Source organism: Neophocaena asiaeorientalis, unplaced genomic scaffold (genome assembly GCF_003031525.2).
Source record: "Neophocaena asiaeorientalis asiaeorientalis breed wild unplaced genomic scaffold, Neophocaena_asiaeorientalis_V1.1 scaffold1148, whole genome shotgun sequence".
Taxonomy (NCBI): Eukaryota; Metazoa; Chordata; class Mammalia; order Artiodactyla; family Phocoenidae; genus Neophocaena; species Neophocaena asiaeorientalis.
In genome coordinates this window covers 1,633-25,550 of record NW_020174071.1, presented here as the reverse complement: position 1 = coordinate 25,550, position 23,918 = coordinate 1,633, and the positions used below count along the sequence as shown (strand labels likewise).

At 53.5% G+C, this 23,918-nt stretch overlaps 1 protein-coding gene across 1 annotated transcript in view; it reads right to left on the bottom strand.

The window, feature by feature from the left end:
* The window catches only part of CCDC13 (coiled-coil domain containing 13), a 28,929-nt gene extending 5,752 nt beyond the window's left edge, over positions 1–23,177 (bottom strand). The window contains exons 1-12 of the mRNA XM_024754567.1: positions 22,972–23,177; positions 20,665–20,813; positions 18,585–18,727; positions 16,918–17,007; positions 12,550–12,666; positions 11,210–11,314; positions 8,928–9,089; positions 8,137–8,313; positions 6,097–6,303; positions 4,439–4,578; positions 3,869–3,952; positions 1,530–1,652 (exon numbers count right to left, since the gene is read on the bottom strand). Coding sequence (XP_024610335.1) covers positions 1,530–1,652; positions 3,869–3,952; positions 4,439–4,578; positions 6,097–6,303; positions 8,137–8,313; positions 8,928–9,089; positions 11,210–11,314; positions 12,550–12,666; positions 16,918–17,007; positions 18,585–18,727; positions 20,665–20,813; positions 22,972–23,177 — 1,703 coding nt within the window. The remainder of the gene's footprint in view (positions 1–1,529; positions 1,653–3,868; positions 3,953–4,438; positions 4,579–6,096; positions 6,304–8,136; positions 8,314–8,927; positions 9,090–11,209; positions 11,315–12,549; positions 12,667–16,917; positions 17,008–18,584; positions 18,728–20,664; positions 20,814–22,971) is intronic.
* Between the last annotated feature and the right edge of the window lie 741 nt (positions 23,178–23,918).

Genomic DNA, 23,918 nt, shown 5'->3' with positions numbered 1-23,918 from the left:
TTGTGGCATGCGGGCTCAGTAGTTGTGCACAGGCTTAGTTGCTCTGCGGCATGTGGGATCTTCCCAGACCAGGGCTCGAACCCGTGTCCCCTGCATTAGCAGGCAGATTCTTAACCACTGCACCATATAATATAATGGAGGGAAGCCCTCCATTATATTTCAATGACAGAAAAAGAATTAATGTTACTTTTTCTCATTTGCTTGAGCAATGACTGCAATTCATATCCTCTCTTTTCTACTGAAAAGAAAACAAAGCTGATCACTCCTCACTGCTTAGGGAGTGGCCGTCCCAGCACCCCAGCTCCTTTGGTGACTGTACTCCATCTTTCCCTTTGGCAAGCTGCCCCTCCTCCATTTCATTTTTTTTTTTGCCCGCACTGCACGGCATGCAGGATCTTAGTTCCCTGACCAGGGATCGAACCCACACCCACTGCAGTGGAAGTGCGGAGCCTTAACCACTGGACAGCCAGGGAATTCCCACCCCTCCTCCATTAAGTCAGCACCTGGAGGTCCTTCCAGTCAGGGTGCCTGGCCTGTGTCCAGGGCTGGACGTGTGAGCCACCCCAGGCCAGCTAGACCTTCTCTCCTAGAAACCACTGGCACAAGAACTGAAAGCCACTGGGCCTACATCGTTCCAGTGGCCCAGGAGAGACCACTCAAGGGTTCCTGCTACCAAGGTCCCTGGATCTTCTTGGGCTCCTCTTCTGCCCTGCAAAGGAGGGCAGTACTTTGGAGTCGGCCAGCACCTTCCCACACTCTCCTTTCCCTTAATTTAGCCAGAATTGGTTTCTATTGTCTGTCACCAAAGAGCCCTGACTGACATGTGACACGGCCTGTTCAGGCAGACATTCAGTGTTGTCCTTTATATTTTTCAGTGCGGAGGTCACACGGTTGGGCCATGTGTTGGCCTGGGCACCTACAGTTCTTGCCAAAAGGGTCACTTGAGCAAGGAACACTGATTTATCTGAATAGAAATCTGTCAACAACCCCTTGGAGGAAACCAAACCCCCTGGTCCACTGCCTTGGGCCACATACTTTCCTCCCCCAACCAGGGAAGTCTCAGCTCCCCATCTATCAGTGGCTCTCTTCCTCTTTGTAATTCCAGACCTCAGTCTAGCCTGGGACTTCTTCCCACCAAAGCCGCCAGTGACACCGAGTGCAGTGCCATGCTCATGCAAGATCTTCATTACTGGTGAGTTGATCCGACTGATTTACCTACTGCAGAGAGTCCCTCCCTTGAGATGCCCACCTCACAGCCACCTGCATGCAACTGTCCTACGGGGGGCATGTAGGACAGGGCAAACCACAAGTGTGACAACGGGTCCCCAAGACAGAGGGGCACTTGAGGGTCACGTGAGACGTGGCTGGGAATGCCCGGGGCCAACACTGTAGGAACCAGACTCACCAGTGAGGTGGACCCAGTCATGGACGCGGCCTGGCCTCTGTCCAAGAGGGATGCCCTTGGGCCAGGCTGCCCACCCTCAGCCCACCTAGGCCCGTGAGAGTGCATCCCTGGCGCCAGGTGTTACCGTTTCTGCAGAACGGTGACAAACTCGGTGAGCCGGTCACGTTCCACCTCAGCGGCCTGCCACAGGGCTTTGAACTCTGTCACCTGTTTCTGCCAGGCTTTTTGTTCTGGGGAGTCCGAGAACCTGGGGACCAAGGTGCGGGCAGAGGTCATTTAAGGGTTACCTGAAGAGATGCTTATCCCTATGGTGGTGGGAGGGGCTGGAAGGACACTCAGGGGTCCTCAGAGGGTGCCAGAGAGAAGCAGCGAATCCGGCCCCTCCCGGCCTCTTCCGTTGGCTTCTTCTCAGTTTACTATTCCTGGGCCTGCTGAAGTCTCTAGACCTCACTTCACTGGCTCCAGAGCCAGACCCCAGCAGGGCTGTAGTTCCATCAGCACCTTTGTCCATCCAATCCCTGTAGGGGCCTAGAATTAGTCTGGCGGCTATGGAAGTTGGCTCTTGGGGACCTGGGGGCGCCCTGGGAACCTGTGTGGCCTGGGACCTGACCACCCTTCTCAGTGTCAGGTAGGCCCAGCCTCTGTCTCCCTGTCAGCCTGTCCTGGCCCTCCTGTATCTCCTGGCATGGCCCCAAGCCCAGTCCACTTTCCTGGACCCTGGACACTTGCTTTGTAATTTGGTCAGTTTTCTCCAGCCCTGATCCAGCCCATCACCGGTTCCCTCCTCACCACTGGGCCTTACCTGCTGGCTGGGGTTGGGACCCAAGGTGAGCTCTGCCCCCCACCCCAAGCCCCCAGAGCCCATGTGCGAGTGCCAAGCTGCTTTCTGCTCTGCCCTCGCCCTTCCCAGGGAGACCCTGGTGATGCTGACTCGCTCTTCCAGAATCACAGGACATGGGGAGGGCGGGGCCGCAGTCCTCCCTCTAAACAGGGGTTGGTTGAGATAGGCTCTGAGGACTACAGGCTCCTCCATTTTCTGGCTCCTAAATACCCTCTAAGGCCCTGCCGCTCAGTGTGGTCTTTGAGCCAGTGACTGTGGCATCACCTGGGAGCTTGTTGGAACTGCAGGATCCCACTTCCTGCAGGATCTGACCTGCGGAATCAGAGCCTGCATCTAACCCGGCAGATCCTCAGCTGACTGGCGTGCACAGCGCGGTGGGGAACCCTACGCCAGTCACCCCTGTGATCTCACGCGTTGGGGGAGGAGCTGATCCCCTTGCCCCGCCTGCCTCCCAGGCACCCCATCAGAGCCGCCACGCCAGCCCTGACAGACACGCTCTCTGGGGTCACTCCCACCCCGTGAACGTCTGTCCTGTCGCTGACGGGAGAGCACTGTAGGCTCTGTGAGGGCAGGGGCCCGCACACGGTTGGGTTCAGTAAATATTTGTGTGTGGTGGAAGAAACAAGCTTGAGAACCAGCAGTCTGGGCAGCCCAGGGCACATCGGCTCCTGTATCCCTGTGGAGTGCAAAGGTCATGGCCACATAAGCCTGGAAGGGACCTTGGGGGCATCTTGTCCATCTTCTTGCCTCTACTACTGTGACAACCACCTCAGAGTGACAGAGCCTGTCTGTTTTCCTTGTGGTGTTGGAAGAGTGTGGCATGGGCCCTTGAGGCTCAGAGTTGGGCCCCTCTCTCCCAGTGCCCCTGTGACCCCAGGCTGCTGGATGGGGCATCTGCAGGGGTGGCCTTGGCCCACGGGTACCTGTGCTACCAAATGTCAGGCCATAAGTATCCCAAGCACTTCTTGGGGAATAGCAGCCCAAGGAGGACCGATTTGACGGAGCCACACAGCAAGTCAAACATGAGATGAGGGCCCCTCAGAGGCTCGAACGGAACCTGAACTGACCTGCCCGAGGGGTGGGAGAAGCAGCTGACAGCCGGAGCGTAGCTCCAGTGGACAGTGGGTGGGGCTCGGGACAGGGCTCCGAGGCAGGACAAAGCCACCCTTTGTCTGTGAGCTGGCAGGAAGAACAAGGGCCCATTTAAGCCCTAAGGCTTGATTCTATCAACAAAGAGGGGGCCAGAGAGCTGAGGGGATATCAGTGGCTTAAAGTGGGAACCCATATGACGTGAAATTCTTCCCCTAGAGATGGACTCTCAACGCGCGAGGGGAGGCAAGGGAAGGTGCTGGGCTCCAGGCCCTGGAAGATTCCTCGTGTTAACTCTGTGGTAGCAGGAAGGAACACTAGGCCAAGACTCTAGTTCTGAAGCTGCTTGCCCTATCACATTGGATAAGGCACTGGACCTCCCTGACCCTCCATGTCCTTATGGAACCTTGGAAGAGTCCCTGGACTTGGCCTGGCCTCGGTTTCCCGTCCTTGTAATGGGATGGCAATACTCACTGAGCAGTCAAGGATGGGAAGGCCTGTGAGGGCCCGGGGTGGGGGGCCTGGGCTCCTACCTGGGTGAGGGCCCGTGAGGACTGTGCAGGGAAGGCCGTGTGAGAGCAGATTCCACCAGCGTGTGGCCCAGGCTGGTCACGGAGCTGTGCGAAGGCGGAACAGGCACATCACCACGGGCAGGCAGGCTGGGCCCAGCTCGGAGGGGAGCAGGGGCCAGCAGGGCACTGGGGAGCCAGAGGAGGGGGCCAGCATTGGCCCTTGCAGCAGCCCTGTGGATTTGCTGCCCTCCTTTCCAGAACCCTTCCTTGCTTAAAACAAGACAGGAGCAGGGATCATCAGAGCCTCGAACAATCCAACACAGGTGTGTTTGAGAATCCTAGAAGCGGGTGAGATTCGAGGCCAGGTGGGAGAGGAATTTACAGGGAGCTACAACCAAACGCTCTTGAAGTAATACTATCTGGACCTAACTGGCTCCTTCATGCAGATGCAGGGCTGACGGAAGCCCCCCGCAACCCCGCCCCACTTTGGGAGGACAACACCACAGGCATCGTAAAATTGCACCCGTGGCTTCCCATCCTTTCTTCTGAATAATAACTATTCACTTTCCAACCCCTCCCACTTTTTCTTACCGAGAAGATACAAGCCTGCCAGCGTGATCGCCTGCTGAGGCCGGGGAATTGGTCAGGCCCGGGTCCTCGGGGAACTTGGCGGAGGCCGGGTTGACCTCGGGCCCACTGGACCCCTCGCCTACTCCTTTATTCCGAAGATACTGCAGGGAACAGATGTGGGTTCCATTCTCAGGGCTTTGGCTCAGAGGCCTGGAGAAGGCAGGAGGGGGCCTTGGCTTGATTTTGGGGCTTTCAGGAGATATGAAAGGAGGCTTCTTTTCAGGAGTGCAAAGCGAGGCCTGTTTGGTGAAGGCGCTCCTTGCATTATAATGACAGCTAATAATGCCTCTCTTCAGAAAGGGAGCTTCATGGCCAAAGGAGGGTGATCGGGCCGGGAAGCTGTTCCACATTCAGGTCCCAGGGGGAAGTATGGGGACAGGCCCACCTCTCTAGGTAGCCCCACCCACATGGATGAATGCCAGGTGTGACTTGAGGCCACTGGCCTTTGTCAGCTGGAGACACTCAGACCTTCCCCCATCCCTCCCTCTTCCGGATGGCTGGTGGGGCCAGCTGAAGGAGGAGCACTGCAGGACCCCCAGCAGGAGGTCAGGCTGCCATCAACAGTGGGCCAGCTGGCGTGAGCCCCAAACAACCTGGCCTGTCCCCCAAGCCCTGCCCATCCCGAGAAAACTCTCAGTGTGTGCCAGCTTGTCTGGTGGGGTAGTGCTTGGCCCCAGCTGTCCGGGGGCCTCTGAGGTGAGAATCAGTCTTCTTTTGTGTGCCTGGAGCCAGGACAGCGGTGAGGTGAAGATGCTGTTCCTTCCAGGCCTCTGCCAAGGGAAAATACCTTCAGGAGCTCACTCCTTAGACGAGCATTGACTGAGCAACTACTGTGTGCTCAGTCTTGGGCCAGGCACCATGGTCTTTTCCCCTCAAGGAGAGGTTGGGGGAGAAAACAGGAAATTGATCACACAGCATGACCAAAGTTTGGCTTGGGAATGTACAGGGAGTTAGGAGTGCAGGGGCACGTAACCCAGAATGGGAGCCCTGGAACTTCCTGGAGGAGCTCTTGACTAATAAGATCTAAAGGCTGAGGGGGAGGAAAGGGAAGATGTGTGCTTCAGGCATGTGCACAGGCCCAGAGTAGGGAGAAAGTAAGGCCATGGAGGAGCTAAATGACATTCACATGGCCGGAGTTGTGGAAAGTGGGGAGTGAAGAGAAGATTCAGGGTTGGGGGCGGGCAGCAGGAGCTAGTCACATGGCGCCCTGCAAACTGGACGAAGGAGCGTGGCTTCCCTTCTGCCATCCCACTGCCTGGAATGTGGACGTAAAGGCTGGCACTGTGGCCACCATCTTGGACCATGAGGACGAAGGCCACAGCTGGGGAGGGAGAGGGTGAGCTGGCAGGAGCCCGAACCCTTGAGGATTGGGTGAGGCGGATAGTGATGGGGAGCCACAGACAGGTTTTATGTGGAGCAGGGAGACAATCTGGTGTGTCCCTTCGAGAGGAAAGCTGTGTGCACAATGGGCCGGGGAGCCAGATGGAAGCAGGGGGCCAAAGTGGGACCAGGTAGGACGTGGCGCAGCCCAAGTGAAGGCAGGTGGGGAGAAGGGGAGGTGGCTGAGGTTTCTCTGGATACTGGATGGACTTGCTGGGCTGAGCCAGCGCCCTACTCACCTGCATACTGAGCTGCCCGATCTCCACCTCCAGCTGCCGCACCTTGGCCTCCCGCTCAGCCACCGTGGCCCGCAGCTGGGCCACGAGGCTGCTGCTCTGCTGAGCCTCATTGTTGAGCTGCTGGTCCAAGTGGTGCTTGGACGCTCGCGTCTTCTCCTCCTGCAGACTCAGACTGCCCAGAATCTCCTGTAGCTGCTTCAGCTGGTCCTGCGGGGCCAAGTGGTAGGGTGGGTGAGGGTCAGCCACGGCCCTGAGTAAAGAAGACACGAGAGAAGACCGCCTCCTTCCACCCGCAGCTCCCATCCCTTCCGTGCTCCCTCGGGAACCTAACAGTGGGACGCTAGTGTTTCCCTGAGAAGCAGGAGGAACACCTTGCCTGTCCTCAGGGCGGGGTTCAACCAGGTTTTCCTGTCCTCAGCTTCTTTCTCCCTGAGATCGAGGCTAAGAAGGACATCTAAGCGGCTCTCGGGACAACAGAAAACAGCTCAGATGGTGGCCCCTCAGCCAGTGGGTAAAAAGAAGCCCTATCCCACTGTGCTGGAAGACCACCTTTGAAGGCAGTACCTGGACCCCTCACCACGGATCCTTCAGCACCTGATGGAGGCCCCATCCTTGGAGATGCTCCCAAGGAGACCTCTGGGGTGGAGGCTTCCTGCCTGGGGGCTGGGAAGGACCATATTGGCGACCTGGAACAGGTGAGGGCGTTGTCTTCACCTCTTTGTGGAGAAAAATGGAGGCCCAGAGAGCCCAGGACACACTGCTGGTGAATGGCAGGGCTAGGGCTTGTTTGCAGCTCTCACCATGCACATTCAGTGACAAAGAATAGTGGCCCCAGGGACCTCAATGGACATCCAGGCCACACCTTATTTAAAAACTGGGAGCTGAGGCTTCCCTGGTGGCGCAGTGGTTGAGAATCCACCTGCCAATGCAGGGGACACGGATTTGAGCCCTGGTCCAGGAAGATCCCACATGCTGCGGAGCAACTAAGCCCGTGCGCCACAACTACTGAGCCTGCGAGCCACAACTACTGAGCCTGAGTGCCACAACTACTGAAGACCGTGCGCCTAGAGCCCGTGCTCCGCAGCAAGAGAAGCCACCGCAATGAGAAGCCCGTGCACAGCAATGAAGAGCCAACACAGCCAAAAATAAACAAATGAAATAAATAAATTTATAAAAATAAAATAAAAACTGAGACCTGAGGCTCAGAGAGGGGATGCAATTAGCCTAGAATCACACAGTGAGTTATGAACAGAGGGGGCCCAGATTTCAGGTCTTTTGTGCCCTGCCCACCACACTGCCTGGTGAATTATTATGGACCAAGGCATGCCTAAGCCAGCATCAGTTCCCCCTTGCACCACCGTCAAGCCAGTCATGACCACCCCAGGGGCCTGTGGGCACAGCTAGGAATTCAGAGACCAAAACCCTGGGGTGGCTCAGGCCCCAGAGAGAAAAGGCCAGGCTAGGGTCAGGAAAGCAGTGCGGCTTTGTTAATCAAAGGAGGTTTTACGATCAGATAAATCTGGTTTGAATTCAGTTGTGTGGCCTTGGATGATTTATCTAGCCAATTAGAGCCTTGGTTTCCCCATCCGTGAAATGGGATTATGTGTCCCTAAGGGTTATCTTGGTGACTAACCATTATAAACCACACCCCACGTGCCCAGAAGCGGGGGTGCTGTATGCTGTCACACAGACAAGGATATGCACCAGCGCCCCCCTCAGTTGTCCCTTCCGTTCCTCCATGAGAAATATCCCAGGGTGTAATCCCATCTGCTGCCCCCTCATCCTCTTCTTTCCCCTTTGGGGTCCACAGGTGCAGTGGCTTGTGCCTGGCATCAACCTCACATAACGCGACCTGTACCGGCCCTCGGGCAGCTTCTAAGTTGCTCCTGTACTTGCAGCCAAGCTTCGGGACTGGGCCCAGTGGAGGCAATGAGCTCCCGGGTTATGCAGGTGGCATTTTGGGGTGAGGGAGGGCTCCGGGGGAGCTGGGGCTGGGTCACAGGCCTCTGGGTGGGGCAGGGGTCCCAGAGGTGGCTGTACCATGAGGGCGTCGATGAGCTCGTCGTCATGACGGCCCTTCTCCACGAGGGTCCCCATCTGACTCCTGAGGGTCTTCACTTCGCTCGACAGCACCTTGTTCCGGGACCTCACGCCCTCAAACTTCTTCTTCAGCTCCTCGAGCTCTCTCTGGAGGGCATCCCGCTCCGCTGCAAGTTTCTGTAACCAGAGGGCACGGTCACGGGCTGCAGGGCTGAGTGGGACTCGGGCCACGGCTGAGCGCTTGCTCTCACTCACTGGTGAGGCCAGAGCTGGGAGGGGACCTGTTGAGGTCACAGGGTAAGTCAGTGGAGCCTGAGCCCTGACTCCCAGCCTCGGCCTCCCGGGGTGTCAGGCAGCCCAAGCACATGATGGACGTGACCCAGATGGATGACAGCCCGAGAACACAGGGGCCAGACTCGGACACGAGAGGAAACCCACTGGCCAGCGCTGGGTGTGTCCTCCCGAGGACCCTCAATCCCTGCCTGAGAGGCAAAAAGAGAAAAGCCAAGCTTCAGTGGACAGCGCCAAGCCTAGGGTTCAAACTGAAGTGCCTCATTCCACCAAGAGCTGGTTTCAGGTCCAGTATCTCCAAAACAGCCAGAATGCGGCCACCCGACGTCCATGAAATGGGCTCTGGGTGAGGAACCCGTCAGGCAGCTCAAGGTGGATGGACAAGATGTGAGGAACATGCACAGAGGTGACCCCGAACCCCAGAGCCTCCAAGTCCTCACAGGGGTGGTCGTGGTCTCCTGGCCCCAGGCGCCCCTGACCCCCTTCCAGGCACATGTTACCTCCCAGCTCTCCTGTTTTTCCCTCTCCAGGTTGTGGATCCTCCGCAGATTTTTCTCCTGTGCCGACAGCTTCCTTGGATCGGGATAGACAGACAGCTCATCACTGGCCGTTTCTACCGACCGGCTCCGAGTCTGTCCCAGCTGTTTCTCAAGCTCTCGAACCTGGGGGTGGTTCCACAACAGGTCTGCAGTCAGACTCGACCCTCAGAGGGGCCGCCATGTGATGTGACAGGAGACCCCACTAGACAGAGGACAACATGGTTCCAGATGGACGTGGAGGTCCCTAGGAGAGGGACCGGGGTGGGGGACAGATGGGAGGGACCTGCGGTGGCACCCTGAGCAAAACAAGGGGAAACACTAGGGAGGTTAAGCTTGGAAAAGAGAGACTTCAAAGTAAATGAGAAAAATCACCCTATCTCTGAGGCCAAGAAGCAGATGTGTAGCCCCAGGAACTTGGGAGGGAAAGGATAGCAGGTCTTAGTACCAGGAAGAGCTGACAGGCCACCCAAGCCCGGGTGGGCTCCTCGGGAGGCTACGGGCTCCTGGCCACTTGGAGGAGATGCTGCAGAGGGCGGGCAGCGTTTGGAAGCGGGGAGACCAGCTCAAAGCCTCGCCGGCTGTGTGGCTGTGCACAGATTACTTAACTTCTCTGAATCTCAGGTCCCTCATCTGTGGAGAGGCCTGCACAATGTCGTTATGAGAATTCAGTACCCTGAAGTTGTCTGAGCCTGGGAATCCCCAAGACGCTTCTTGGGATGACAGATCTTGGGGCCCACTCCATACCAACAAGTCAGAGCTCCAGGGGAAGAACTCGGGGATCTGCATTTTAAACAAGTGCTACGGGTGATTTCTAGGATTAGGCAACTTCGGGAAACCCCAAAATGTCCTGGGTGAAGCCCTCAGCACAGGGGAGGTGGATGTCATCCGACAGAACCACGGCTTTATCACACTGGGTTTACAGTGGATAACTCCTAGGGTCCTTCTAACCCTGATTTCCACGTCCACGCAACATAAATGACGGAACAAAGTTGGGTAAACCTGAGCCGGGGGCAAAATTCACTAGGATCCCTGGTCAAGGGCCTCAGTATGGCTTTGAAAGCACATTTCAGTGCCCTCGTGTGGCACTGTGTGGTAATTGCATTTAAACGTTAAAGAACACAGTACTATTACTTTTAACCGTTTGTTTACACAGCTTAACACTCACAATAACTCATGTGTTGAGTGTTTACTATGGCCAGGCACTGTGCTGGGCACTTCCCAAACGATATTTCAGTTAACCCACAACAACCCTACAAGGAAGGCATTATTATTTCCATTTTACAGGTGAGGAGACTGCGACCCAGAGAGATGAAGAGATTTGCCCAAAGACACCAAACTTAGAGACCAGTGGCTGAGGCCAGACTCAGACTCAGGTCTCTTGAACCACAAGGCCACACACAGGTCGTTAACCACAGTTTTTCAGAGACCTCTCCCCCTTCATGTTGGCTTCAGGGATCCCCACAGGAGACCCTGAGGGAAAAAGCCACCTGGGAACCTGGGAATGAAGGCAATGCCCTTGGCAAATAGTGGAAACGACACACTTATTTGTGTGACTCTTGGTTTCTTGGTACAGCTAACCTTCGGACGGTGTTTCCTCCACGCCAGGCCCTGTGGTAAGCAATTTACATGTCTGTACTCATTCAGTCCTCCCAGCAACGCTGTGGGGTAGGCACTGTCATTATCCACAGTACACAGAGGAGGAAATTGAGGCACAGAGAGGTGAAGCAACTTGCCCAAGGCCACACAGCTGGTGGGTGGTGGGCTGAGATTCGAAGCCAAGCAGTCCGGCTGCGGAGCCCCTGTTCCTAGCCTCTAGAGATGCTCCAAAATATTTAAAGCGTAAAGAGGGAGACAGGCTAAGTTTTTTTTTTTGGGGGGGTGGTAATTAAAACCTTCAAAAGCCTACAGGCATCTGGACAAAACCGGAAAAAGCCTACAACAGTCACGCAAATTTACATGAACCAGGGGAAAAAAATCTGCCTGGAGTAAAATAAATCAGAGGCTCTGGTATTTGTTGAGCGCCAGTGCCTGGTATGTAGTGTTATATAAATGCTTGTTCACTTAACAACAAATGAAAATCAGGCTGGCTGGGGAGAACGTGAAACAACAGCCCTGCAAGTGCGCTCTGCAGAACCTAAAGGCCATTTTCGGGTTCTGTGTCTCTAATGTGGATAAGCGTGGGTCTTTCTGGGGCATTTCAAGCCTTACGTTCAGGGCCAGGAGAAGTCTGATGACTCGCTCACCTTGCTCTGCAAGACGAGAATTTGTTGAGCTCGACCCCTCCACGTCCCAGGCGAGGACAGGAGCTGCTGGATGTTCACATCTTCCCCAACCTCATTGGTTAAAACCTGAAAAAGGTGAGGCCTTCAGTATGGCCGGGAGAGAGGGCTCTGCCACAGCCCTAAAGCTGCTGCACGCGCAGAAACAGTGCTGGGTGTGTGGGGCTCCCCGAAGGCCCGGCCTCCACCTGCACAACCTTCCCCCTTCCCCCGCCTCAAAGGCCAATTGACCACGCTCCAAGAGCAGCTCTCCCTGGGAAAGCATTGAACCCATCATCCCCAGCACTTCTTGGTGATGCTTAGGGCAGACAAGGAACTGCTGACAATGCCCAGGTGGGGCTCCTTGCCCTTGACACATTCTGGGATGAGTGAACCACAAAGTTGACCAAGACCTGCTCCAAATTTGTTCACCTGTCACCCAGAACGGAGATCATTCTGGATGGTTCCAGGGAGGACACAACCACAGGGCCTCGCCCTCCGTGCAAAGCCACTGACAAGGGGCCATGTCTGAGTGCAGCAAGGAAGGGGGGGCTACCGAATGTCACTTGGGGATGTTTGGTTCCAGAAGGGCCCAGCTTTGTGGCTGTTGCAGAGAGGTGTTCAGGCCCAACTTCGAGGCTTTCGGGTGGAAACAGTACACCCCAGCTTGTGCCCTGTGCCCCTCTGCAGCCTGTCACGGAAACCCATCTAGCGTACCAAGTCTCTGGTGCTTGTTTCCACAATAGAACTCTGTTTTGGAAATCTTGGCTGGTCTGAGTGGTTCCAGCAGGAACCGCTGCTGGTGGTACAAATGCCAGAGAATTCACTATGCAAATAAAAATAAATAATGAACCAGCTGGGCCTGCCTCCGAAGTCCGAGCATTTTCCTTTGAAAGGGGCCTTTAACACACAAACAACCTTCACATTTTCTAATATTACAGACAGCAGAGGGCAGGAGACGGGTCTCGATAGGCTTCCAAGTCCAAGGTGGCTTATTAAGGAGCTGCCCAGGATCTATTGGGGTGCACATAGCACAGGGAAGGTTGAAGGGCCTCTCCAGGGTGGAAAGCACTGTCCTGCTCCATCCAGGGTTCGGCAGGCACCACGAGGGCCTCAATGCAGGGTCACGCAGGCAGCCAGCAACCACCCTCACCTGATGGGTCTGTTTCAAGGGCTGGACGGAAGTTACTGGATCTGAGCCCTGACCCAGAACAAGCAGTATGACGCTCGCGGGGCCCAGCTCCTGAATGGAAGCCATTGTCCCAGCCATGACCTTCCCAGTCCCAGGCCCACCCACGAGGACCCGAACCCTGGCCGGGAGATACCTTCTGGGCCATCCGGAGCTCCTGCTTCACAGCCCGGATCTGGTTGCGGAGGTCACTCATCTTCAGGTTTGTGGCCGCCAGCCTGTCCTGCAAGACCTTCACCTCTGGGCTGTCCTGCTAGTTGGGAAAGACAGGAGGGAGAGCAGTCATTTGAGGCCTAGATAGTAACAATAATCACAGCCCCCGTTTATCCAGGTATGTGCAGGTACCACACGAAGTGCTTGACAAGGAGGAACTCATTTCATCCTCACAACCCCTTTGAGGTAGGTTCCGTTACCGATGTAGAGCAGAGGCTGGAGGGGGGTGACCCCTCGGCTTGGGGGACCTGGTAGGTAAGGGGGAGCGTGGATGTGGATCCCGGCAGCCCAGCTTTGGGGGCTGAGCCCTGTGCTCCGAGGGTGGCACACACAGGTGGACGTGGGTGGTGGCCGCAGACAGGGAGCATCTGGATGAAGCTGCTTCCCAACTCCCAGACACTCCCAGGCTGTGGGCTCTGCTGTGCTCAGAGACTGGCATCATAGCAAATCCATCCTCACTCAGGATGAAGAGGGGCGCTGGCTCCTTTAGCGAAGGCGGCCCCAGCTTGGCAGGAGGGCCATGACCATCCCAACTTGGGGCCTTCCTCTCCTAGAATTGTCAGACTGGGCCTTGGGCTCCCTTTCCTGGCAATGAGCTCACTGAATAGAAATAAGGACCCAGTTTAATCCCCCAAATGCTCCATTTCTGTGGCTCGAAGAACTGCAGGAACCATGAAAACTCTGCCTGCTGGAACTCTTAGCAAAGTCTTTTTTTAAAACAAAATTTCATTTAAACTATTTGGATGAAACTTTTCTCAAATGTGTTCCCCATTTATGACTTAAATAGAAGTTCCTGAAACCCTCAGAACTTTGGCATTAAAGGGACTCCAAGGTCAGCCCATTCAAACCCTTTCCATAGGTGATGCAGATAAGGTCCAGAGAAGGGAAATAACATGGCCTCACAGGCACACAGCTGGCTGGGGTGACAGAAGTGGGATTAGAGGCCTGGTCCTTCCTTTGCACTGGCTGATTCTCCCAATATAAGCTTTTGCTGATGCCAGGGCATCGTGGTGACAGAAACATTGGTTGGTGGGTTGTGTGTCCCATCAGGCAATGACACTAAGACCATCTGCTCCTGTCCCAACAGATCAGGTGGACTAGACTTCTGGGAAACAGGATGGGTACTGCAGTGGCTTTCTGAACTTTCCTTAGCAGCCACAGACAAAACCTCCCGTGAACGCTAGTGTGAAAGGTAGATCCCAGAAGACTGGGCCTGGGGAGTTCCATGGACCCCAGAGGCTCTGGGCAGCCCCGCTGAAAACCACTGGTCAAGGAAACTAGACCTGCACACAGGCCCCAGAAGACCTGGACTCATCCGGTCTTCTCATCTAGGAAGTGGCTGCTTCTTCACAGCACCCCCAGGAGGCTAAACAGAGTAACCAGTGTGAGCAGAATTTGCAAATTGGGAATTTACATAAAACATACATGCATCTCCCGTTGCAGGATTTTTTCGATACGCGGGCCTCTCACTGCTGTGGCCTCTCCCGTTGCGGAGCACAGGCTCCAGACGCGCAGGCTCAGCGGCCATGGCTCACGGGCCCAGCTGCTCCGCGGCATGTGGGATCCTGCCGGACGGGGGTACGAACCCGTGTCCCCTGCATAGGCAGGCGGACTCTCAACCACTGCGCCACCAGGGAAGCCCCATCTTTCTTTCATCTATATTTTTTCATGTCCTTCCGCCGCCTGGCTGTATGCCATCCCTCTCCACTGCTGTTGGGAGCCTGTCTGCTCCCCTGCTAAGGTGCTGCTTTGAATCTGCCCTGGGTTGGGAAGCAACAGTCCCTGCCTGTCAGATCTTCGGTGCCATGAGCCCCCTGCTGGCTCTGGTGGTTGGCGGTGCAGGAGCCATGAGAGCATTTGGGAGCCTGAGGGCACGGAAAGAGCACACCGACTGGATCCGGATCTGAGACCCAGGCGGCAACGACTGTCTCCAAGCCTCGTTTCCTCTTCTGTGAAATGGGGGCACGTTATGCCAGCCTCCGGGGTACATGTGAGTGTTGATGGGATAACGCATGTAAAGGGTGCCCTCTGGGGCAGATTCTGACGGGGAGCAATGCTGGGGGGCATAGCCTGGCTTGGGTGGGCAGCTGGCAAAGGTGGCTGAGGGCCACCTGGTGGTCTGGTGAAGGCATCACCCCCTCTACTCTGCCAGGCCCCAGACCTCTACCTCCCAGGAAACTGAGCCAACCCTACCTGCCCGACATTTCAGAGCTGTTTCTGCCCAGAGTGAGATTTCACAGGCTTTGTGGGTGTCTTGGGCCTGGCACGCCCTTCCCCCACCCCGGGCTGTTTCCTCTGAGGCGATACCGGAAATGGTGTCCATGGGAGCAGATAGCGCCAAGGCCACTCACACCACAGCTTCATGAGGCCCCACACGGAGTGAAGGCGTTCAGTTCCACTCTGGAATGTGCTTGGAGCTCTGGACTGGGATGTGGGGTGAGCCTGCAGGCTCCGGAGTATGGCCCAGGCTTGGGTCGCCCTGAACAGTCTAACGAGGGGGACATGGCTATTGTCCTCTCTCTGATCAGAAGATGCCCGGGAAAACATGTGTCCTGAGGAATGGAGACTGCAACCCACCATGCACTCTTCCATCAGAAACCTCCTAGGCTCCCTGCAGCCACAGAATGAAGTTGGAATTCCTACCCCAGCTACCGTCAAGGCCTCCATCCACAGGTGACTTTGTTTTGTTTTGATATGTTCCCCTTTTCCTCATCAGGGCCCCTGGGCTGCAGCCAAACGTTATCCAGCTGATGCCCAGCTAACAAACAGAATAGGAATATTGACGCTTTCCTGCTCTGAGCTTGTACTGCTTCTGCTGGAAGGGCCACACCCATCTTCCTGCTCCAGCAAGGCCACCTGAGGAAGCCCTCATCCATCCCACCTCCTGGCTGCCTCAGGTGGAGCGTGTGCTCCCTCTGTGAACTCAGGGCCTAGGGGCTTTCTCTGAAGGCCCTGTCCCCCGCCTTCCTTTAATATGCCTACTCATCTCCCCTCTTGAACCCCCTGTGGACAGTGGGCTTGTCTTTGATTCTCTGTGTTCCAGGGCTCAGAACATTCTGCCAGGCTCGACAAGTGACTGAACAAGTAGTTTCCCATTTAGGACAGCCCCAGTCAGAGGTATGGATAAACAAGGGGCAGCTTAGAAGTGTCCCTCAGAGCTGGGAAAGGCACTGAATGACACTCAGTCTGGCGTCTGCTGAGGGCGGAGCCCCTCCATTGCCTCCCCAGCAATGAGACAGATCTACACAAGACTAGCCTTCAGGAGACATGTTCACCCCTGACCTGGAACCTGAGGGGCCCACCACTCGAGAGCAGCATTCTCCTCAAGACAGGCATGAGGCGGCTTGATCTTGAGTCACAGACAACAGCGAAGATTGGGTGGAAAAGGGGCACTGAACTAGGAGTCCTGAGGCTTGGATTCTGTTTCACCAACTCATTTGGCTTCTTAAGAAAACCATGGGGGGAATTCCTTGCTGGTCCAGTGGTTAGGACTTGGTGCTCTCACTGCTGAGGCCCCAGGTTCAATCCCTGGTCGGGGAACTAAAATCCCATAAGCCGTGAGGTGTGGCCAAAAAAAAAAAGAAAAGAAAACCAAGGGGAGGCCTCCTGGGATGTTCTTGAGACTCTGAGCTATTTATTGTCTGGCTTGGGCTCCATGCTCCTCCCCAGTGGCCCACTGGGTCAGACTGCCTTCCTTTCACGGAGCTGCAATTCCCATGCCCTGAGTTTCATGGAGGCTCATTTGCTTAGAAAAACTGGAATCTTGGGAACAGCCCCATTCCCAATAGTCACTTTTACGCTGTAGATCTGGAGTTCCACAAAGGGAAGACTTCTTACAATATGGATTGCCCCAGCAAAAAACAGGGTTCCATTGAGGAGTGAGCTCCCCGTCCCTGGGTTAAGGTAGAGAGGCTGGATGTCTTTCCAGTAAGGATGCTGTAACGGACATCCTTTACGGCTGGGCTGAGAGCAGGAGGCTAATTGGATCAGGTCTTCCTTCCCTCCTGGTCCTGAAATTCTAGGATTCCAGGGTCCTCAGGCCCCTCCTGATCTCCCTCTCTGGGGACTAAATCAGAGTTAACCCCTCACCAGCCTTCACAGGGGCATTCTTGGCCTCAGACAGTAGACTTGGTCACTGTCCCCTGATGGCTATTCTGAGGATGCTGCAATGGTGGCACTGGCTCAGCAATGGGGTGGATGCCGGACAGAGGCACCTACGCCCCCATGGAAGAGGGGAGGCCCAAGCCCATGGCTGCCTCACACACTCCCCAGCACAGAAGAGAATTCATACCAAGGCTCTGTCTCCCATCTGGGCCTTCGGCAGCTTGGCTCCTGCGTCGGTGGCTCCCTTGGCCGGCAGCCTGGCCAGGGCCATCTGCAGCTGAAAAAGCAAACCTGGCACTTAATATTTAATTCTGCTCAGCAGTTGCGGCACCTGAGTGAAGGGCTCTGGTGCTGCCGTCGGATGTGTGGTCACGGATCTCAGCAGTCCGTCCCTTCAGCTCATTTTAAGGCCCATGAATGGAAGGACTCTCCTTTACAAGGCACTCTGCGATGGGAGATTGTCTGCCCCACTCCCCAGTCGTAGCCTAGGATTCACGAACAGCTTAGTAAATAATGATTCTGCAGCCATGGTCTGCATCTGACAACAGCCTGGGAGGCGGAGAGAAAAGGAACTACGTACGGACTTCACATTGCAGTTGAGGAGACAAGGTCAGAGACACTGAGAGACCTGCCACTCAGGCTCATGGCCTGGTGGCCAAGACCACTGCTGTATACAGACAGCCAATCAACCCTTTAAGGGTTTCCCAATTGTCCTTCACACAAAGACCATCCCTGTCTGACAAGGCTGGGCACGACCCGCCCTCCCACCTCTCTGACCTCATCCTGCTCCAAGCTCGGCCACATTGGTCCCCTTTCAGGCCTTTATTCCTATTCAGGGACTTTGTACCTGCTGGGTCCTCTGCATGAAGGCCTCTCCCCCACCCCTCCGAGTCTGGCCCCTTCTCATCCTCCAGGGACCCACTGTGCATACTCCCCCCTCTAAGGGGCCCTCGATGCTGGTCTGTCTCCAGGAGGGCAAGGACCAAGCCTATTTTGCTCCCCACAGTCTCCCCAGGGCCTGGCCCAGAGCCTGCGATGATTCTCAAAAAATACGTTGTAGAATAAAGAAGGTCTAATTCAATGCCAAGTGTAATGACTGTGGAGGATTTTGGAGAGCAACGGAACTGGATTTGAAATCCGGCACCACCACATGCTGTGTGACTTGAGAAAGCCTCTTAACCTCTGCCAGCCTCTGCTCCTCCAGCCACATAAGGAGAAGCTGCGTAGGTTCACCCTAGCTCCTGAGGGACCATGAACTGCTGGGTCTTGTGCCCTCTCTCGACTGGAGGGGTTTGTCGTCAGCTGTGGGAAGGTAGGGGCAGCAGAAAGAGGAAGGTGGACAAAAGTGAGACGAACTGGTGGAACGCTCCTGGCTCTAGCTTCAGATTAGCAAGCATCCCTGTTAATTTATTCAACAATGCCTTTCTGGTGCTAACTACCTGCTAGGCACTGTTCTAAGCATTTTACAGTGTTAAGTCATTTAATCCTCAGAAAACCTTGGGGTGAGTGCCGTTATAACTGCCACGTGACAGGTGGAGGAAACTGAGGCACGGAGAGCTTATACCTATCTCCAAGTCACAACACAAGTCAGTAGTGGAGCTGAGATTTACACCCAGGTGGTCAGGCTCCAAGCTTGCGTCCTCCTTGCTATGTCGGGCTATCTCTCCACCGCCTGCGTCCTCCTTGCTTCCCGACACTTTCCCCTCTCAGGATATGACAGAGACTGAGGGACTCATTGCAAACACTGACCCACCAGTCCTCGGGAAGGACCTACAGCATCTAAGTGTGCTCCGTCTCTGGAGGAGTGGCGTGGGGTACAGGGAGCCCGGGGCAGGGGCGCCTGAGGCCCCTCACCTCTCGCTCCAGCTCCTGGATGCGGTTGCTCAGCTGCCTCGCTCTGGTCTTTGCACCCTCGGACTCTGCCATCAGCACCCGGTTCTTTTTGGACAGCTCAACGATCTTGGTGGCAGTCACATCCCCAGCCACACCAGCCGTCCCTAAAATGAAGGAAAACGGTAAGGTCAATTAAAAACACAGGTCCACACATCGAACAGGCTTGCTGCTGCTGGCCTGGGCCAGCAGCGATTTGGGCAACAATGAGTAGCTGCCCTCGGCCACCTCGTGTCTGTTGAAGAGGATTAGGACACATCAGGAGAAAAGGAGGAAGAACCTGGGGGAGGAAACCAAACCTAGAAATACAAATGGTCCAGTGGTGAGTTCTCTGGTTATGTTTTCCTCCCAGGACCCCAAAGCATTACAGATCCTGGAACTAGACATCAGAAAGAAGTCTAAGAGAAGCCCTCTCTAGTCCGAAGGGCAGGAAGTGGGGCTGAGAGCAAGCCAGGGCTCTCTCCCAACTCTGTCTCCAGACAAGCCCCACTCTTGAAGCTGCAACCCCATGATAATGGGGGCATCAGCGAATGGGCAAGCACAGAAATGCTAAAATATCTGGGTAAATATAATAGACTATTTTGCAACCTTCAGTTTTTTAAAACGTATAATGGTTGAAAGCAAATATCATAGCATAGTCTGACGGGATGTTCAACATATACAGACATAATACATATAAAAGCTGTATTATAAGGGGGGAGGGTAAAGGGACTTATATGGTGGTCAAGTTTCTTCATTCCACTTGAAGTGGTAAAATATTAATTCTAAGTGGACCATGAAAAGTTATGTGTGTTGTGCAATCACTAAAAAAATTGTACAAAGAAATAGAAAAACTAAACTAAAGCAAACACTAAAAGTCCACCCAAAGGTAAACCAGTTCTTCAGCTGTCAGCAGCCTGTCACTGTAGCCTGGTTTAAAAACATGAACTGAGACTGTCAGACTTTTCTCTTCAAAACGTGAAGTTGGAAATCAGAAATGGGGGCTTCTGAGTGAGGATTGGATTTCAGAGGTCTTGAGGGAGGCTCGGGGCCGGCAATCAGATGAGGCCATGAGCACACCAGCAGAAGCGGCAGAAGACAGGACGTGGGGCAGGCTGGAGAAAAGGGAGCAGGCCCTGTCTCCCAGGTCTCCTGGAGTGAGGAGGCATCTCCTGCTCTCCCCGGAGCCCATCAACTTCTCGACACCCTTGCCAAAGCTGCCCCTTCGCATCTGAACCCCGAGCCAGGTTAGGTGTTATCTTCTGTTCAGTGTGGTTTTGTTTTAGACAGAAGAGGCCAAAGAATGGAGGGAAGCACAACAGGCTATCAAGGGCCTTTAAGATACCAGATTCCCCTTGCTTTTCAGTTCAGCACTGGTCCTCTGGGTGCACCTACTCTTAAAGTCATTTACTAGCAAAGGCATAGAGAGACGCTCTGGCAGAGGCCAGGTGAGGCATCATGCCCTCTGTGATTGCTGGCACTGACTTTGTGCTTTCTCAGTCAACCACCTGGGAATTGCTCAACGGGCATACATCGAGCAGAGGACAATCAGGGCCAAGGTCCCCACCAGATCTGTAAGAACAAGGTCTAGCTCATAACCACAGGGTCAGTGGTCAATGTCCAGCCCACACCCACAAGGCTAAGGTCATCTCCAGGCCCACAAAGCCAAGGTCCCTAACAGACCCACAGGGTCAAGGTCTCCAGCAACAGAACCAAGGTCCAACTCCGACCTGAAGGGCCAAGGTCCACTGTACATGCTGCTGGATCCCAGGAAATCCTCCCAGAAGAGCGAACTCCCCTGTCCTGTCCACCCTTCTGGAGCAGCAACAGCAAGTGGTGTAGAGTCAATGCCTACTTCCACTGGGGCTTTTTCGCATCCATGATACAGTGTTTGAGCCAGAGCATCCAGACAGAATGGGTGCCGTTGGCCCACCGAACATGTAGCGAGCATCACGGAGAACTCTTGTCATGAGGTCCAGCGGGGTCACCCACGCTGCCTCCACGGCAGCTGGGCCAGCCCACCTGGACTTCAGAGCAGAAACTGTCGCAACAGCGGTGGAGCTACCTGTGAAGGCAAATCTGTCCTCTTCTATTTTCTTTTTGAGGTGTTTGATTTCAAAGTCCCTCTCCTTCAGCAACTTATACAATCGCCCGTTCTCATCCACTGTTTCCCTGAGTTGATCCCGAAGCCGTTCGATCTCGTCTTCAAGCATCCTGCAAGGCAAAGGCAGAATCACAGGAACCGATGGGCAGGGGTCAGGCCTCCACAGCCCAGGTTTGTTGTACCTGGTTGGGCACTGGGTGGAGATAAGAACTGGTCTGTACAAAATAGGAATGAGAAATTAAGGGAATCTCAGTGAGCAGATTTTTAACACACTGTTCTCAAAACTGAACGATTAAGGACACACACACAAGTGAAAGGAGAAAAGTTTTTTTTTTTTTAAATGTGCCAATTTTTATTTTATTTTTTATTTATTTATTTAGTTTTGCGGTACGCGGGCCTCTCACTGTTGTGGCCTCTCCCGTTGCGGAGCACAGGCTCCGGATGCGCAGGCTCAGCGGCCATGGCTCACGGGCCCAGCCGCTCCGCAGCATGTGGGATCCTCCCGGACCGGGACACGAAGCCGCATCCCCTGCGTCGGCAGGCGGACTCCCAACCACTGCGCCACCAGGGAAGCCAGAGAAAGAAGTTTTCAATAACATGGTTTACTACAGATTCAACAGAGCTATATAAAACCCCACCCAGAGAATTCATACTCCTTTCCAGCATCCATGGAACATGCATAAAGATGTATTATAATTTAGGCTTCAAAGGCAACCTTAGCAAATTCCAAATAATGGACATTATACAGATCATTTTCTTAATGGGAATTGACTAAAATTAGAAATCAATACTAAACAGAGAACAAAAATAAAATAAAACACAGAACTCCAAACCCATCATATGCTTGGAACTGAAAAAAAACAAAAACAAAACCACACACATACACACACTCCTAAATTATTTATGGGTTAAGAAGAAATCATAATGTGTATTATGAAGCATTTAGAACGGATTGACTGTAGAAGCAATATGTATGAAAACTTGTGAACAGCAGCTAAAGTGATACTTAGAAGGAAATTTATAGCCTTAATTGCATACGTATATTAGAAGACGAAAGAGGAATTGTCTAAGCCTTTAGTTGAGACCAGGTCTCTGGGTCTCCCAGGTAAACCCAATAGGAAATCAGAATAGGTGGCTAGTTTTGTATATTACAATTGTCTTGCAAGTCATTTTTTTAGAACTTTAAAACATGAGGAACATGTGACTCGTGGGTCTGTGATCACTTCTACCATTAGGCATGGAGCCAGCTCCATAGAGGCAGTTGCTCAGGAAGTAAATAAGTTACGGAAATTACAGATAACAGTAATTATTAACTAACAGCTATTATTATTATTGGTGTTATTCTACCAACAGCTCAAGTCTCCACAAATTCCAGTTTCTCTGACTTGGGGAAAGATCATTTGGGAATAGGTCTGGGGTTAACTTAGAGCTAATATTTAGGAGCCGTATGAAGTTTTTCAATTATTGAGAAATCTTTATCTTGTCCTAATTAGCATTTTTCAGTAGAACATTGTGAAAATCGAGAAACCATGAAAAGTAGAATTTGCAGATGGAGAAGATAGATTCTGGGTGAAACCAGAAGCAAAGAGATAGCTCAACAACTGCTGTGATTTTTTTTTTTTTTTTTTTTTTTTTTTTTTTTTTTTTTTTTTTTTTTTTTTTTTGCAAAATGACTAGAAAACAATTTTGTTTCAATCCAGACTCCTGCTTCTAACAACCAATATAAATCAATGCATCTGTGTGACATTGGCAAATTTAAAGCAAAATGAGAAGATTCTGGACTCCTTTCAACTGTTTCACCAACCATATAAAAGCAAGGAATCCATAAACTGCTTCTTTAGGACGGGTATGTTTATGTGTCTTTATGTGTCAGGGAAGGGAAATTGACACAGGAGAACAGTCGCGGATGAGGTTTGGAGTAGCGATCACCTGTGAATCATCAGAGCCAGCTAACCAGCTCCTCAAAAACCAAAACACATTTTTCACGAAAGAGAGACTACATAAGAAAATTCAAGTGAATAAATTACACCTTGATGAGTTTCAAATTTTCCATTTGACTTTAAGTGGTTTTTGAATACACTTCATGTCAAATTATGTCCCTTTATCCGATGCAAGAGTCTTCAATAACAATCTCTGTGTCAAAACTTCTGGGTCTCAGCTGATAAACACACATCTGGTCAACCTGCCTGTCGAACTGTCTGCAATCATCCTCCCCCACCTTCCCTACCTCCCTGCAGTGCTCCTGAGAGAGTCCAAACTTGCATTTACCTCTGCTCAAAGCTGGTTTTTGAGTTCTGCTCCCCGGCTTGGAGGACGCTGAGGCCATCAGAGATCTCCACGGGCTCTTTTTGGTCATCAACTCTGCTTTGGAAGCTAAGTTCTTTTTCCTTCCGTTTCTCCATCTGCTTCTGTAACCTTCTGTGCTGCATCTCCTGCATGGCCCTGAACTGGAGCCTCAAGGTGTCCTCTGCCATCTTGCCCTTGCAGTAGGAAAAGAAGCCTGAGCCTAAGCAAACTCCACAAACTGCTCCTTTCCCAAGAGTGCTCAGCACATAGTCAGCCCTGTCTACAACCCCCAAGCCTGGAGTTGGCTCCTTATCTTTGCATGTGTCCATGAGGAAGCTTGGAAGACCCACCCTCACTTCAGGTCCCCTGAAAGCCAAAGCTGAGCCGAGCTAAGCGTCAGCTCTCTACACACCCTCCCATGCCTGAATGTGCCACCAGACCTCGAATGGCATCAGAATACTCCCCCCCATCACTCAGATTCAACAGTTGACTCCTTCCTGTCCCTAAAAACAGTGGCTCTCAACTCTGGCTGACCATTAGAATCTTCTAGGAGTTCCTAAAATATAGCAATGCTGGGGCACATCCCTGGACCATTTAAAATCTTAATTCCTAGGAATGGGGCTCAGACATCATTACTGTTTTTAACTAAGGTATAATTTTAGGTTGAATTATAATTTACACATAGTAAAGTGCATAAGTCCTGAGTGTACAGCTCAATAAATCTTTACACAGGTATGCAGCCCTGGCTCCGCCAGGGCCCCGGTGGCTGCCGGCTCCCCCAGCTCCAGCCCGGGCCCTTCTGTACTTTTCCCCCCCACCCGCCGCACTTACAGTGGTCACTCCGCTGCTGCCTTCTTGGGCTGCAGCAGCTCGGGCACCTCTATCAGACGCCTTCTTGCGCTGCCCCGGCAACCGTCACTAGGGAAACC